Source organism: Acinonyx jubatus, chromosome C1 (genome assembly GCF_027475565.1).
Source record: "Acinonyx jubatus isolate Ajub_Pintada_27869175 chromosome C1, VMU_Ajub_asm_v1.0, whole genome shotgun sequence".
NCBI lineage: Eukaryota > Metazoa > Chordata > Mammalia > Carnivora > Felidae > Acinonyx > Acinonyx jubatus.
This window is the reverse complement of record NC_069381.1, coordinates 186,063,173-186,077,554: the sequence shown is the minus strand read 5'-3', so window position 1 is coordinate 186,077,554 and position 14,382 is coordinate 186,063,173. Positions and strand designations below refer to the sequence as shown.

At 40.8% G+C, this 14,382-nt stretch overlaps 1 protein-coding gene and 1 pseudogene across 50 annotated transcripts in view; one reads left to right on the top strand and one right to left on the bottom strand.

The window, feature by feature from the left end:
- The window catches only part of ABI2 (abl interactor 2), a 121,079-nt gene extending 111,259 nt beyond the window's left edge, over positions 1-9,820 (bottom strand). For 9 of the 50 annotated variants that reach the window (XM_053215611.1, XM_027052914.2, XM_027052906.2 and 6 more), the window contains exon 1: positions 9,441-9,816. In XM_053215611.1, coding sequence (XP_053071586.1) covers positions 9,441-9,557 — 117 coding nt within the window. In that variant the 5' untranslated portion in view covers positions 9,558-9,816. Of the gene's footprint in view, positions 1-9,401 lie in introns of all 50 variants that reach the window. The other 41 variants (XM_027052899.2, XM_053215638.1, XM_053215639.1 and 38 more) reach the window with 9 other exon arrangements.
- On the top strand, positions 2,312-3,886 carry LOC106976694 (60S ribosomal protein L30-like; annotated as a pseudogene).
- Positions 9,821-14,382: the final 4,562 nt, after the last annotated feature.

Below are 14,382 nucleotides of genomic sequence, written 5' to 3'. Positions count from 1 at the left end.
TTCTCCCATCCAGTAAGCTGTTTTTCAGTTTTGTTTCCTTTGCTGTGCAAAAGCTGTTTATTTTGATGTATTCCCAATAGTTGGGTTTTTTTGCTCCTTTTTGCTGTTGTTGCTTTTGTTTCCCTTGTCTTAGGAGACATATCTAGAAAAATGTTGCTGCGGCCAATGTCAGCAAATTACTGTCTGTGCTCTTTTCTAGAAAGGATTTTTATGGTTTTAGCCACATTTAGGTCTTTAATCCATTTTGAGTTATTTTTGTGTATGGTATAAGAAAATGGTCCTGGGGCGCCTGGGTGGCTCCATCGTTTGAGCGTCCGACTTCGGCTCAGGTCATGATCTCACAGTTCGTGAGTTCAAGCCCTGCGTTGGGCTCTGTGCTGACTGCTCAGAACCTGGAGCCTGCTTTACATTCTGTGTCTCCCTCTCTCTCTGCCCCTTCCCTGCTCATGCTCTGTCTCTCTCTGTCTCAAAAATAAATAAACAGTAAAAAAATAAAATGGTCCAGTTTCATTCTTTGGCATGTGGCTATCCAGTTTTCCCAATACCATTTATTGAAGAGACTTTTTCCTTTTTTTTTTTTGATGTGTATTTATTTAATTTGAGAGAGAGTGTGTGTGAGTGGAGTGGGGGCAGGGCAGAGAAAGAAAGAGAAAGTGGAGGTGGGTGGAGGGAGGGAGAGGGAGAATCCCAAGCAGGCTCCGCGCTGTCAGCACAGTATCTGATGCAGGGTTCAATCTCGTGAACTGTGAGATCATGACCTGAGCCAAAATCAAGAGACAGATGCTTAACCTACTGAGCCACCCAGGTGTCCCAAGACTGTCTTTTTCCCGTTACATAGTTTTGCCTCCTTTGTCAAAGATTGACCATATAATTGTGGGTTGATTTCTGGGTTTTCCATTGACCTACGTGTCTATTTTTGTGCCAGTACCATACTGTTTCGGTTACTACAGCTCTGTAGTATATCTTGAAATCTGAGATTGTGATACCTTGTTTTGTTTTTCTTTTTCAAGATTGCTTTGGCTATTCAGGATCTTTTGTGGTTCCATATAAATTTTAGGATTGTTTGCTCTAGTTCTGTGAAAAATGCTGTTGGTATTTTGATAGGGATTGCATTAAATCTGTAGATTGCTTTGAATAGTATAGACATTTTACCAATATTTGTTCTTCCAATCCATGAGTATGGAATACCTTTCCATTTGTTTGTGTTATCTTCAGTTTCTTTCATCAGCGTTTTATAGTTTTTGGTGTACAGGTCTTTCACCTCTTTGGTTAAGTTTATTCTTAGATATTTTTTATTTTTGGTGTAACTGTATATGGGATTGTTTCCTTAATTTTTCTTTCTGCTTCTTCATTACTGGTATACAGAAATGCAACAGATTTCTGTATACTGATGTTGTATTCTGTTGATATATCTGGTAAGTGGTTAATATCCAAAATATATAAAGAACTTATACAAATCAACATCCAAAAAAAATAATCCAATTAAAAACTAAGCATTTGATGTGAACAGACATTTTGCCAAATAAGACATATACAGATGGCCAACAGACACATGAAGAGATGCTCCAGATCTAATCATCAGGGAAATGCAAATCAAAACCACAATCACCTCATACCTGTCAGAATAACAAAAATCAGTAATACAAGAAACAACATGTGGAGAAAAGGGAACCCTTATGCACTGTTGGTGGAACCATAAACTGGTGCAGCCACTGTGGAAAACAGTATGGAAATTCTTCAAAAAATTAAAAACAGAATTACCACATGACCCAGTAATCCCACTACTAGGTATTTACCCAAAGAATACAAAACACTAATTTGAAAAAATACATGTACCTGTATCTTTATTGCAGAATTACTTACAACAGCCAAATCATGAAAGCAACCCAAGTGTCCACTGATGGATGAATGGATAAAGAAAACAAGATATGGAGCACCTTGCCAGCTCAGTCACTAAAGCATTCAACCCTTGATCTTGGGGTTGTGAGTTTGAGCCCCTTGCTGGGCATAGAGCTCAAATGAAAAAAAAAAGAAGGGGTACCTGGGTGGCTCAGGTCATGATCTCATGATTCGTGAGTTCAAGCTCCACAGCAGGCTCTGTGCTGACAGCTCAGAGCCTGGAGCCTGCTTCACATTCTGTGTCTCCCTCTCTCTCTGCACCTCCCCAAGTCGCGCTCTGACTCTCAAAAATAAATAAAAACGTTAGAACAAGTTTTAAAAAAAGGAGACGATGTGGTATTTGTGTTCAATAAAATATTACTCAGCCACAAAAAAGAATGAAATTCTTGCTATTTGCAACAACATGGGTGGTACTAGATGGTCTAATGGTAAGTGAAGTCAGTCAAAGAAAGATAAATATATGATTTCACTCACAGGTGAAATTCACTAACTTAAATGTGAATTTAAGAAGTAAAGCAAATAAAGAAAGGAAAAAAGGCAAACAAAAAACCACTCTTAAATATAAAGGATGAACTGATGGTTACCAGATGGTTACCAGGAGGATGTTCAGGTGAAATAGGTGAAGGGGATTAAGAGTACACTCACCATGAAAACAGTGAGTAATATATAGAATTGTGGAATCACTATAATGTACATCTAAAACTAATATAACACTATGTTAATTACACTGAAATTAAAAAACAATTTTGTAATATTTTTTAAGTTAAAAAAATTTAAAAGTTGACATTTGATCAAAGGCATGAAAAAGGTAAAAAGATCCAGTGATACAACTATCTGGGGGATGAATACTCCTGTAGAGGGCACAGTAAATGCAAAATAAAAAAGTCTTGAGGTACCTTTCTTGCACCCAGCAACCTTGGAGTCTGCTCTTAGTTGGGGCCATCCTGCACCTAACACAGGAAGATGGTGGCCACAAAGAAGATGAAAAAGTCGCTAGAGTTGATGCACTCTAGGCTCCAGCTCATAATGAAAAGTGGAAAGTATGTGCTGGGATAGAAGCATACTCTGAATATGATCAGACATGGCAAAGTGAAACTGGTCATCTTCGCCAACAACTGCCCACCGCTGAGGAAATCTGAAACAGACACTACATCATAGTGGCCAAAACTGGTGTCCACTACAATGGCAATAATATTGAACTGGACACAGTATGTGGGAAATAGTACAGGGTATGCATACTGGCTATCAGTGATCCAGGTGATTCTGATATCATTAGAAGCATGGACAGCACAGACTAATGAAAAGTAAATCATGCAAAATTTTTCAATAAAAAGGGCTAGAGTTTAAAAAAACAAAATGCGGAAGCAGAACTATGCCTGTTATGTTCAAGGAAAAGGAGCCAGAGAAGCTGGGTGGCTCAACCTCATGGTTGGCAAGTTTGAGCCCCACATTGGGCTTGCTGCTGTCGGCACAGAACCCACTTCGGATCCTCTGCCCACCCCCCTCTCTCTGTCCCTCCTCCACTTGTGCTCTCTTTCTCAAAAATAAATAAAACATTAAAAAAGAAGGAAAAGAAAAAGAGGCCAATGTGGCTGAAACAATTAGCAAAAGAGAAGAGGAATTACATTAGGAGAGGATTCAAGACTAGAAAGCTAGATCATTTGTATCTTGTAGGCAATGTTAATTTCTAGTTCTTAAACTGAATGAGACAGAAAATCTCAGTATTTTGAACAGAACATGATCTGATTTAGATTTTTAAAAAAGATCACTCTGGCTTTTGCTATAATCTAACTGAGTGATAATCATATCTTGGTCCAGGTTGGTAGCAGAAGAGGTGGTAGTAGTCAGATCCAGACATGTGAAGACAGAGCCATTTGTTATCCAATGCAAAAGATAAGAGTCAAGGACAGTACCAAGGTTTTGGGCTTAGGTACCAAAAGGGTTACAGCCAATTACTGATACAGGAAGGAAAAGCTATGTTCAAATATTATAACTGAATAGTGCCTCCCTCCTCCCCCCACCGCCCATCCACCCACAACCTTCACCCCCCAGCAAAGATGACCACATCCTAATCCCTGGAACCTGTGAATATGTTACCTTACATGGCAAAAAGGGATTCTGGAGGTGTGATAATGATCCTGAGATTGGAAGATTATCAGAATGGGCCCAACATATAATCACATGAGTCTTTATAAAGAGAAGCAGATGGTCAGAGTCAGAAAAGAAAATGTGACAACAGAAGCAGAGGGAGAAGGGGGAAGTGAAGATGGAAGCAGAGAGACAGAGATGTGAAAACAGAAGCTGAGGTTGCAGTGATGCCACTGCTGGCTTGGAATTTTAAAGAAGGTCATGAGCTAAGGAATGCAGGTAGTCCCCGAAAGCTGGAAAAGGCAAGGAAACCGATTCTCCCCCAGAGCCTCCAGAAAGAACCCAATTCTGTGGCCTACTATAGACTTACGATCTCCAGAATTATAAAATGGTAAGTTTGTGTTGTTTTAAACTGCTAAATTTGTAGCAATTTGTCACAACAGCAATAGAAAATTAATGTAAATACAATAGTTTGAATATTTAGAAATTAAGAACTGTATGTATCAGATTTTTTTGTATTATAACAAAATCTCCTTCAAAACTTGAAAACAATGTCATAGGGACTAGAAGACTGTACACTCAGAAGGTATTGTGTCAAGTTAAACAAATGTCTTAGCATTATAAATAAACTGTAACTCCTTATAAACTTTTCATGCAATTTTTAATGAATTCTGGGAGTATCCTTTTTGATAAAGACAAAAAACGAGGGCACCTGGGTGGCTCAGTCAGTTAAGCATCAGAGTCTCAATTTCAGTTCAGGTCATAATCTTATGGTTCATGGGAGATGGAGCCCAGAGTTGAGCTCTGCCCTGACAGCATGGAGCATGCTTGAGATTCTCTCTCTCCTTTCCACTCTGCTCCTCCCAGAACACACTCTCTCACTCTCTCAAGGTAAATAAATAAACTTAAAAAAAAAATGTTTAAAAAAGACAAAAAACAGAAGTCATTAATGACATCTCTATTACTCAAAAGCAAAAAATATATATATTTCACATAAAATTTAAGGCACATTTAGTAAAAATTTTTTATAAAGTATTTTTTATTTTATTATCTTTTCAAGCAAGCTCTACATCCAACATGAGGCCTAAACTCATGACCCTGAGATCAAGAGTTGCATGCTTTATGGACTAAGCCAGCCAGGCACCCATTTAGGTACATTTTTAATTTCTGTTCTTCTGAGCAAAACCATGTTACTGGATGATTTTGCTCTTACTCCAAATAATGGACAACGGGATTTTACTATGTATCTAAAAAACAAACAAACAAAAAAAAAAAAACTAAAAAACAAAACAAAACAAAACAAACAAAAAACCAATTAACTATTTTATCTAACAAAAGGAAAAATGTTAATAAGTTGGTTTTTCAGAGTTACTCTAGGAAAGTAACAACTATAAATTTATTTCATCTACCAAACATTAAAGCAATTCCTACTATTATAAAACTCTTTTGGGGCACCTGGTGGCTCAGTCAATTAAGTGTCCAACTTCAGCTCAGGTCGTGATCTCACGGTTCAGGAGTTCGAGCCCCAAGTCAGGTCTTTGCTGACAGCTCAGAGCTTGGAGCCTGCTTCAAATTCTGTCTCCCTCTCTCTCTGCCCCTCCCCAACTCACGCTCTCTTTCAAAAATAAACATTAAAAAAAAATAGTAATAAAATAAAATTCTTCTATTTGTAAAAATGTAGATTCCAAGTCAATCAAAACATTGTTTAAAATTTCTGGAAACCTTTTAGATTAGGTATCAATGTTTATATTAATAAATGAAAAAAAGAACACAGGTCCTACATGTATCTTTACAAAAGTCCTTAACAATTACTAAGTCCTTTTTCACAGACAAGAATTAAAATCAATCAGGAGGGGCGCCTGGGTGGGGCAGTCGGTTAAGCATCCGACTTCAGCCAGGTCACGATCTCGCGGTCCGGTCCGTGAGTTCGAGCCCCGCGTCAGGCTCTGGGCTGATGGCTCAGAGCCTGGAGCCTGTTTCCGATTCTGTGTCTCCTCTCTGCCCCTCCCCCGTTCATGCTCTGTCTCTCTCTGTCCCAAAAATAAATAAACGTTGAAAAAAAAAAATCAATCAGGAAATATCAGCAATTTTAGTTGTAATTTTTTTCATCAAATTTTTTAAAAATTTTAAGTTTATTTATTTTGAGACAGGGAGAGCATGAGTGGGGAGTAGAGAGAGAGGGAAGGAGAGGGAGAGGGAGAGAGAGAGTGATTGAGAGAGAGACAGAAAGGGAGAGGGAGAGGGAGAGGGAGAGGGAGAGGGAGAGGGAGAGGGAGAGGGAGGGAGGGAGAGGGAGAGAGGGAGAGAGGGAGAGAGGGAGAGAGGGAGAGAGAGAATGAATCACAATTAGGCTCCTTTACTGTCAGCAAAGAGCCCGACACAGGGCTTGAACTCCCAAAACTGTGAGATTATGACCTGAGCAGAAATCAAGAGATGCTTAGGCAACTGAGCCACCCAGGTGCCTCTTAGCATCACATTTTAGAAAAAATATTTTTACTGTCACTTTTTCTAGAGGTTGAAATAATAAAACAAAAACCATCTAAATTTTTACTGAAGATGATTTTTAAATTTCTAACATTAACTGCATTAGTATCCTGGAAAACCGCTGTCTACAACACTGTTGTCTACAACGCTGTTCTACCTATAGATTGTGGGTGTTAACACAGGCAGTATCTGGTCACTCCTAATGCTGATAATGTATCTGAAAGATATTTTTATTAGGAACAATTTAAACACGATACAGTTGTTTCCAGAAGGATAGCAAAATCATTTTCCTTCCTTTGCTCAATTTCCACACTAAATATAATCCACATTTAGAGCATTCTTATTTCTCTTAGTTATGTGGCTATTCCTATGCTTAAAACCAGCTACTTAAGAACACTGAACAAAGACCCTTACCCTTTGTTACACATGATTCAACAGATTTATCTTTTTCTACTTTACTGGCAAAAATTACATTTCCACAAAATAAAGTAAGTGTTGGGTTAGTTAACTTGAGCTAGTAGTTAGGGTATGATGCTAAAACAAGGCTAAACTGACTATGTGATCATATACAACCAATTAATTTTCATTTTCTACAGGGTCAGAGGCAGCATCAAAACCCCTGCTGGTCAGTTCTTTGGTCACAAGGAGAGCCAGTTGGGTCAAATGTACAGCTAGGCCAGCACAAATCCACTATCAGCATGTTCCATTTATCAACTTTACTACAAACAAATCATGTAAGAGCTGTCATCTCGTAAGAGAAAAACACCAATATTATACCCACATAAAAAAGATGATAACCTAAGAGGTAAAATCTAATCTAACATGTAAAATCTATTTTAGATGTTAAACTGAAAAAAATATTTTTAAATCTAATTCCATTAATCAATAGCTATACTATGCATTTAAAAAAACCACACTAAATTATTAGTCCTATTGCTAAAACAGATAATGGTGACAGTAATGACAGAATAGTATAAAATATTTAAAAAGATGACAACCCTTAATCCCTTTAACCTCTCAGTTTTATTAATCCATGTACTTTATGTATCAATTGTAATCTAAGAAAAACTATACCTTCAAATTATAATAAAAATTATGTTCCAAAGAGAGACAAATCTGTTTATTTTTTTATTACTGGTAATAACCGCTACCCAATCACTTTTCTATTCTCAGTTTCTCTTCTGACCTATAACTCCCATAATATGCTGCAGTCAATGGAATTACCACTTCAGTCCTTTAGATTTGCCTCTCCTAGAGACAGTGAATTCCTTAGGAATAGCATATCTTCCTCCTGGCCTTCTCCCCACCTTCAGTCCCTTAGAGTATAAACTGACACACTACATTATTCATTTGCTCACAGATCAGCCTCTCCTACTAACTACACTATGAAATTCTGTAGACACTAGGTGTGTTTCATCAACCCTTTACACAGTGGCAAGCTATACAAGACTTTTGAATACATGCAGTTGAACACTGAACAACTTAATGTTTGACTCTTTTCTATCCCACTCAGTATTTAAGAAGCACCCTCCAAATATGGACCACTGTGTTTTTTTGTATGAATCTCTGACCCAAGACACATTTTTTTCTGTTCCTACTAGTTTCAATAGTCTCTTTGGAGGGAAAAGCCTTGGATTATGCCTGGTCCCTTCTTCAATACAAATCGTTGCTACAAGATAATACAGAGTTAAGTATATACCTAATTTAGTAAAATCTCACAATAACATCCTTGATTAACCACGTGATCCTTACAAAATTTATAAACCTATAAATTCCAACACCTTTTTTTTTTTAGTTTACACTAAGACTAAAGAATGCTTCCCAATATAACTGATATTAAGAAGGATGCCTGGAGAGATGGAGGTGGGAGCGGGGCGGGAGGTGGGGGGGAGAAGACCATAGTGAAAGAACAATTTAACACACTTCTTCCATTTCCACCTTTATCCCAAGAGAATTTAAACGTTAAGGGAAAAAATGGAGGTAGAATCTGTGACTCCAGAATAAGCCACAAAAAAACAAAAGACGCTTAATTTGCAAACTGTTTTAACCTACCCTTTCAAATAATTTTTCAAGAAGGATTTTTTTTTTAAATCCACAGAATCTTTTGCTGTATCCAGGCGCAGCTGGATCTCATCTCACCCAACACACCCCACCTCCATACACATACACACAGCGTTACCACTCTGAGTCTCTGTACCAAACCAACCATCTCGGGAAAAATTAAATCATGAGGATCATTTCCTAATCCTTGCTGAAAAATACTTATAATTCTTTTTCCCACAGGAAAATTAACTATTCTAACGGGACTGTCGAGGGAAGGGGGGGTGGTGCTCATTATCATGCAGCTTCTCATTCTCCATAAGGAGGAAAATGGCAATAACTTCCAACAGACAACTGCTCTTCTACAGTAACCCCGGCTAGAAACTAAAAAATAAACAAAAATACCAGTGTCTTGAGGCATTTACATGAATATAAAACTGAGGCACTTTACTTTGCAACAACATAGCCCCTTAAAAATCCTCCAGAGCTTGGGGGAGGGGGTGATCCATCAATCCCCCCCACACCCCTGCCATATGGGGGAGCAGGATTCTGTCAAATAGAAAAAAACACTCTCCGCCTCCACCGCCATCCCGAACACTGACGGGTACCGAGTGCGGGGGCGGCCGAGGGCAGAAGAAGCGAAGAGGCGGGGACACGACACATACACCGCAACGAGTACTGATTCATGGCTTTTTAAAATGTTTTAAAGCTACAATTTCCTCCAGCCGGAGGTTTCTCACCAATTCACCAGACCCAGCTCCCACCCTATTCTCCCCCTCCCCCGCCCTCGAGGGCTTAGCTAGGCTGGGTCCCCGCCGCGGCCCCAGCCCCGCGCGCCCTGCGCTCCCAAGCGCGGCCCCCGGCCCGGGGATCCCCCACGCGCTGCCCACCAGAGGCCCGACGCGCCCAGGCCGGGACATGCTTCACACCTGGATGTAGTTGTTCTCGCAGTAATCTGCCACCCGTTCCAGATTCGTGTAACTGTCGAAGAGGGCCCGGCGGCCCCCCGGGATTTCCTCCTCCAGCAGCATCTGCAGCTCCGCCATCTTCACATCCTCCTCCTCCTCATACAGACCGCAGAGGTAGCGGCGGCAGCAGTGCCTGGGAAACCCAAGACTGGGAGAGGAGGAGCAGCGGCGACCGCGGCGGCTGCAACTCGCGAGGAGCGAGAAACACCCCCCGCGCGCGACAGGGGAGGGGGCAGCAGAACGGGGGCGGGGCGCGAGCCGACGGACTCCGAGGACGGTCACCGCGGCGACGGACGGACGGGCGCGCGCACGCGCGCTCCCCTCCCTCCGCCCCCGGGAGCCCGAAAAAGATTCCCACCCTCCGCCGCGCCGCCCGCCCCTCCCCCACTTTCGGCGTTTCCTAGCGACCGCGGGAGTGGGGGCCGGGAAGCGCGCGGGAGTCGGGCGCGCGGTTAACCCTTCGGCCCCCGCAAGTTGCGTGGCTCGCTAAGTGTCTCCGGCGGCTTTTGTTGGTCCGAGTGAACGCGCTACCCGGCTCTGCTGTCTTCCCGCCCGCGCCCTCTTCGACTCCCCTTCGCGTTATTCTCAACCTGAGGCCGAACTCCGTGGTCATTGGACTGAAGAATAGCAGCCCACAAAAGTTCCGTGCAGCTTTAAGTGCGCCTTGCTTTCCATTTTTCTTTTCTTCTTTGACCTTATCCATCCTCTTTGGTACAGATAAGTAAATTCCAGTTTCATAATCCTGTATTTCCTGCACCCAGGCTTTTTTGCGCTTATTTGCCCGCTAAAGCTATCGCCCCTACCCCCACCCGGCCAGGTTAGTCTCCGTTCGGCTCTCAATTCCCTGTCGCCTGGACCTCAGCTTTTTGTGCTTGCCCTCTCCATGATTCTCTTCCTCACTGACATCCTTTTCTGTCATTTCTCTGGTTCAATTCCACGCCTTTTTTCTTCGTGGATCCAGTATTTAAAGTTCTGAAAATGGTTTTGCTGATGATAATTTTCTTACTCACATGGCTGCTACATGGATAAGATAATAGTATATGTGAAAGCACTTTGAAAAACGTTAAATGCTACAAAAATTCAAGGTAGATCATTTTGATTTTCGGAGTTACTCTGTTCTTGTTCCCCACATACTGTATGTTTTCCTAAATTTTGACTACTCCACACAATGTAATCTTTTAAAAAACCTAAAATTTTAAAAACCTAAAATATTAGACAACAGCTGAGTTGCCCATGACCTTAATTTATACCGTGGTAAATCAAGGTTGACTACATTTGCAGTTTAGAACAGGATCCATTATTTCAGGTCTCGTTCTTGCTTTTTGTGATATCTTTGTCCTTCTACGGTGATTCCCCCGCCACCTTTTTTTCCCAGATGCTGGGGCAAACTATATTATACTTCCATGAAAAATCATTTGAATGTTATGCCATTCCAAATTTTTGGAGCAATCTCTGGTGTTATTATATTGGGTGTATGATATACACATTAGCAAGTTATTTTGAATTTTCAGTGTGGAACCCAAATTAAAGAATACTGAAAATGTCCAGTCTATCTAGTTTTATTCTTACATAACCACTTCAAACATTTTTTTTTCATGTTTTTTTATTTATTTTGAGAGAGAGACAAAGCATGAGCAGGAGGGGGAGAGAGAGAATCTCAAGCAGGCTCCAGACTGTCAGCACAGAGCCAGACTTGGGACTGGAACCCACAAACTGAGAGATTGTGACCTGAGCTGAAGTGGAGTCCGATGCTTAACTGACTGAGCCACCCAGGTGTCCCAAACATCTTTTGCATTAGTGGTTCTCAAACTTAAGTATAAGGAGCTTGTTAAAAATGAAAGCTGTAGCGTCACACTGTAGGGATTCATTAGAGAGCAGTAGTGATGGAATGGGATAGTTACTTAAATGACACATAAACTTGCTTCAAGGAATAAAATAGTATGAATAATCAAGTGAATAAAACAAATTGGATGAAACTTTTGTTTCAAACCTGAGTAAATCAAAAGGCAAGTGTTGAACTGTAACAAGCCCACCAGGTGAGTTAAGTGGTAAACGGACTCTTTCCCCGTTATACTTATTTCTACCTAGCATTCTTTCAAATACTTCTTAGCAATTAGTCCAATAAATAGATCTCCCTGAGGGATAATGGTTATCCTAGGAATCACTGCCTGAAAATACTGGTACTTTCTTAAATTGACTGGTGACAACCTCTTTGGATCTTCTTTATCTGAAAAAACAAAGGTTTTAACTCAGGTATGTTGTTCTCAGACTTCAGCATGGATTGGAATCACTTTGGGGGCTTGTTAAAATACAGGATTGTTGGGGGCGCCTGGGTGGCTCAGTCAGTTAGGCATCCGACTTCGGCTCAGGTCACGATCTCACGGTCCGTGAGTTCGAGCCCTGCGTCAGGCTCTGTGCTGACCGCTCAGAGCCTGGAGCCTGTTTCAGATTCTGTGTCTCCCTCTCTCTCTGACCCTCCCCTGTTCATGCTGTCTCTCCCTGTCTCAAAAATAAATAAACATTAAAAAATTTTAAAAAAATACAGGATTGTTGGGGCATCTGGGTGGCTCAGTTAAGCATCCAACTTCGGGTCAGGCCATGATATCATGGTTCCTGAGTTCAAGCCCTGCCTTGGGCTATAAGCACATAGCCCACTTGAGATCCTCTGTCTTCTCTCTTCACTCCTCCCCTGCTCGTGCCTGTGCTCGCTCGCGTGTTCTCTCTATCTTAAAAATAAATAAACATTAAAAAGAATTTTTAAAAAATAGGATTGCTAGCACCCACCCGCAGAGATTCTGATTCAGTTGGTCTGACCCAGTTTATAGTTCTGGCCCAGGTAATGCTGATGAAATGGCCCTTCTGGCTCTGAAGGTGTATGATTGTAATTTCTGGCAGCTGGGAATCACCACTAAGCAAGGAGCTTTTAACACTGAGCAGACAATTAGGAATCACCTCACACTTTTCAGAATGGCTAAAATCAACAACACAAGAAACAACAGGTGTTGGCAAAGATGTGGGAAAAAAGGAACCTTTTTGTACTGTTGGTAGGCATGCCAAGTGGTGCAGCCACTAGGGAAAGCAGTATGGAGTTTCCTCAAAAAGTTAAAAATAGAACTACCTTATGATCCAGTAATTGTATTATTGGTACCCAAAAAGTACAAAAACACTAATTTAAAGGGATAGTATACCCGATGTTTATAGCAGCATTATTTACAATAGGCAAGATAGGGAAGCAACCCCAGTGTCTATCAATTGATGAATGGATAAAGATGTAATACAAACATACACGCAATGGGATATCATTAAACCATAAAAAAAAAGAATGAAATCTTGCCATTTGCAATGACATATATAGACCTAGAGAGTATAATGCTAAGTGAAATAAGACAAAGACAAATAGCATATGATTTTACATGATTTTATTCATGTGTGGAATTTAAGAAATAAATCAGCCAAGGGAAAAAAAAATACAAACCAAGAAACAGAGTCTTTAAATTATAGGGAACAAACTCATCGTTACCAGAAGGGTGGTGGGTGAGGGGATAGATTAAATAGATGATGGGGAATAAGGAGTGCACTTGTCCTGAAGAGCACCAGTTGATATATGGAACTGTTGAATCACTGTATTATACACCTAAAACTAAGATAACACTGTGTTAACTAACTGGGATTAAAATAAAAACTTAAAAACCACTCAGCAGAATCTAAGGATCCAGGTATTTAGATAGATATCAGCTGCCACCATGATAATTTAAGCAAAAAGGAAGACAACTAGAAGTTCTATAAAAATATATGTATCGTGTGTATATATATTATCTGAGTGGTGGGATTATAAGAATTTTTGATTTTGTTCATCCTTTTCCTAAAATAAACATGGATTACTTTTCTAAGAGTCCAGTGAAACTATTATCTCCCAAAATTAGAGCAAATATTTTTATTAATACTGCCCAAGCTTACATTTTTAAATTTTTTAATTTTTTAAAATATTTTTATATTTTAATTTTTTAATGTTTATTTTTGAAAGAGAGATAGAATGTGAGTGGGGGAGGGGCAGAGGGGGATTACAGGACTAGAAGCAGGCTCCAGGCTCTGCACTGTCAGCACAGAGCCCGACTTGGGGCTCGAACTCACAAACCGTGAGATCGTGACCTGAGCCGAAGTCAGATGCTTAAACAACTGAGCCACCCAGGCACCCCCATTTTTTTATTTTTGAGAGAGAGAGTGACAGAGAGTGAGCAGGGGAGGGGCAGAGAGAGAGGGAGACACAGAATCTGAAGCAGGCTCCAGGCTCCACGCTGTCAGCACAGAGCCTGACTTGACGCTTGAACCCACGAACTGTGAGATCATGACCTGAGCTGAAGTTGGATGCTTAATCGACTGAGCTGCCTAGGCGCCCCCCAAGGTAACATTTTTAAAGCAATTTTATCATCAGCTTGATTAAAAGTAAGCAGTATAGATTTTTTTTTAACGTTTATTATTTTTAAGAGAGGAGAGAGAGAGAAAGCAGGGGAGGGGCAGAGGGGGGTGGGGTGCAGAGGGTCTGAAGCAGGCTCTGTGCTGACAGCAGCTAGCCCGATGTGGAGCTCGAACTCATGAACTACAAGATCATGACCCAAGTCGAAATCGGACTCTGAACTCACTGAGACACCCAGGTGCCCCAATGTTTTTTAAAAAATGTTTATTTATTTTAGGAGTGAGAGAGAGAGAGTGTAGGGAAGGGGCAGAGAGAAAGGATCTCAAGCAGTCTCTGCACTGTCAGTACAGAGCCTGATGCAGGGCTCAAACTCACGAACCCTGAGTCATGACCTGAGCTGAAATCAGGAGTCAGATGCTTAATCTACTGATCCATCCAGGCACCCCACTGATTCAAAGTAAGCATTAAATATTCCTGGATTTTTTGCAT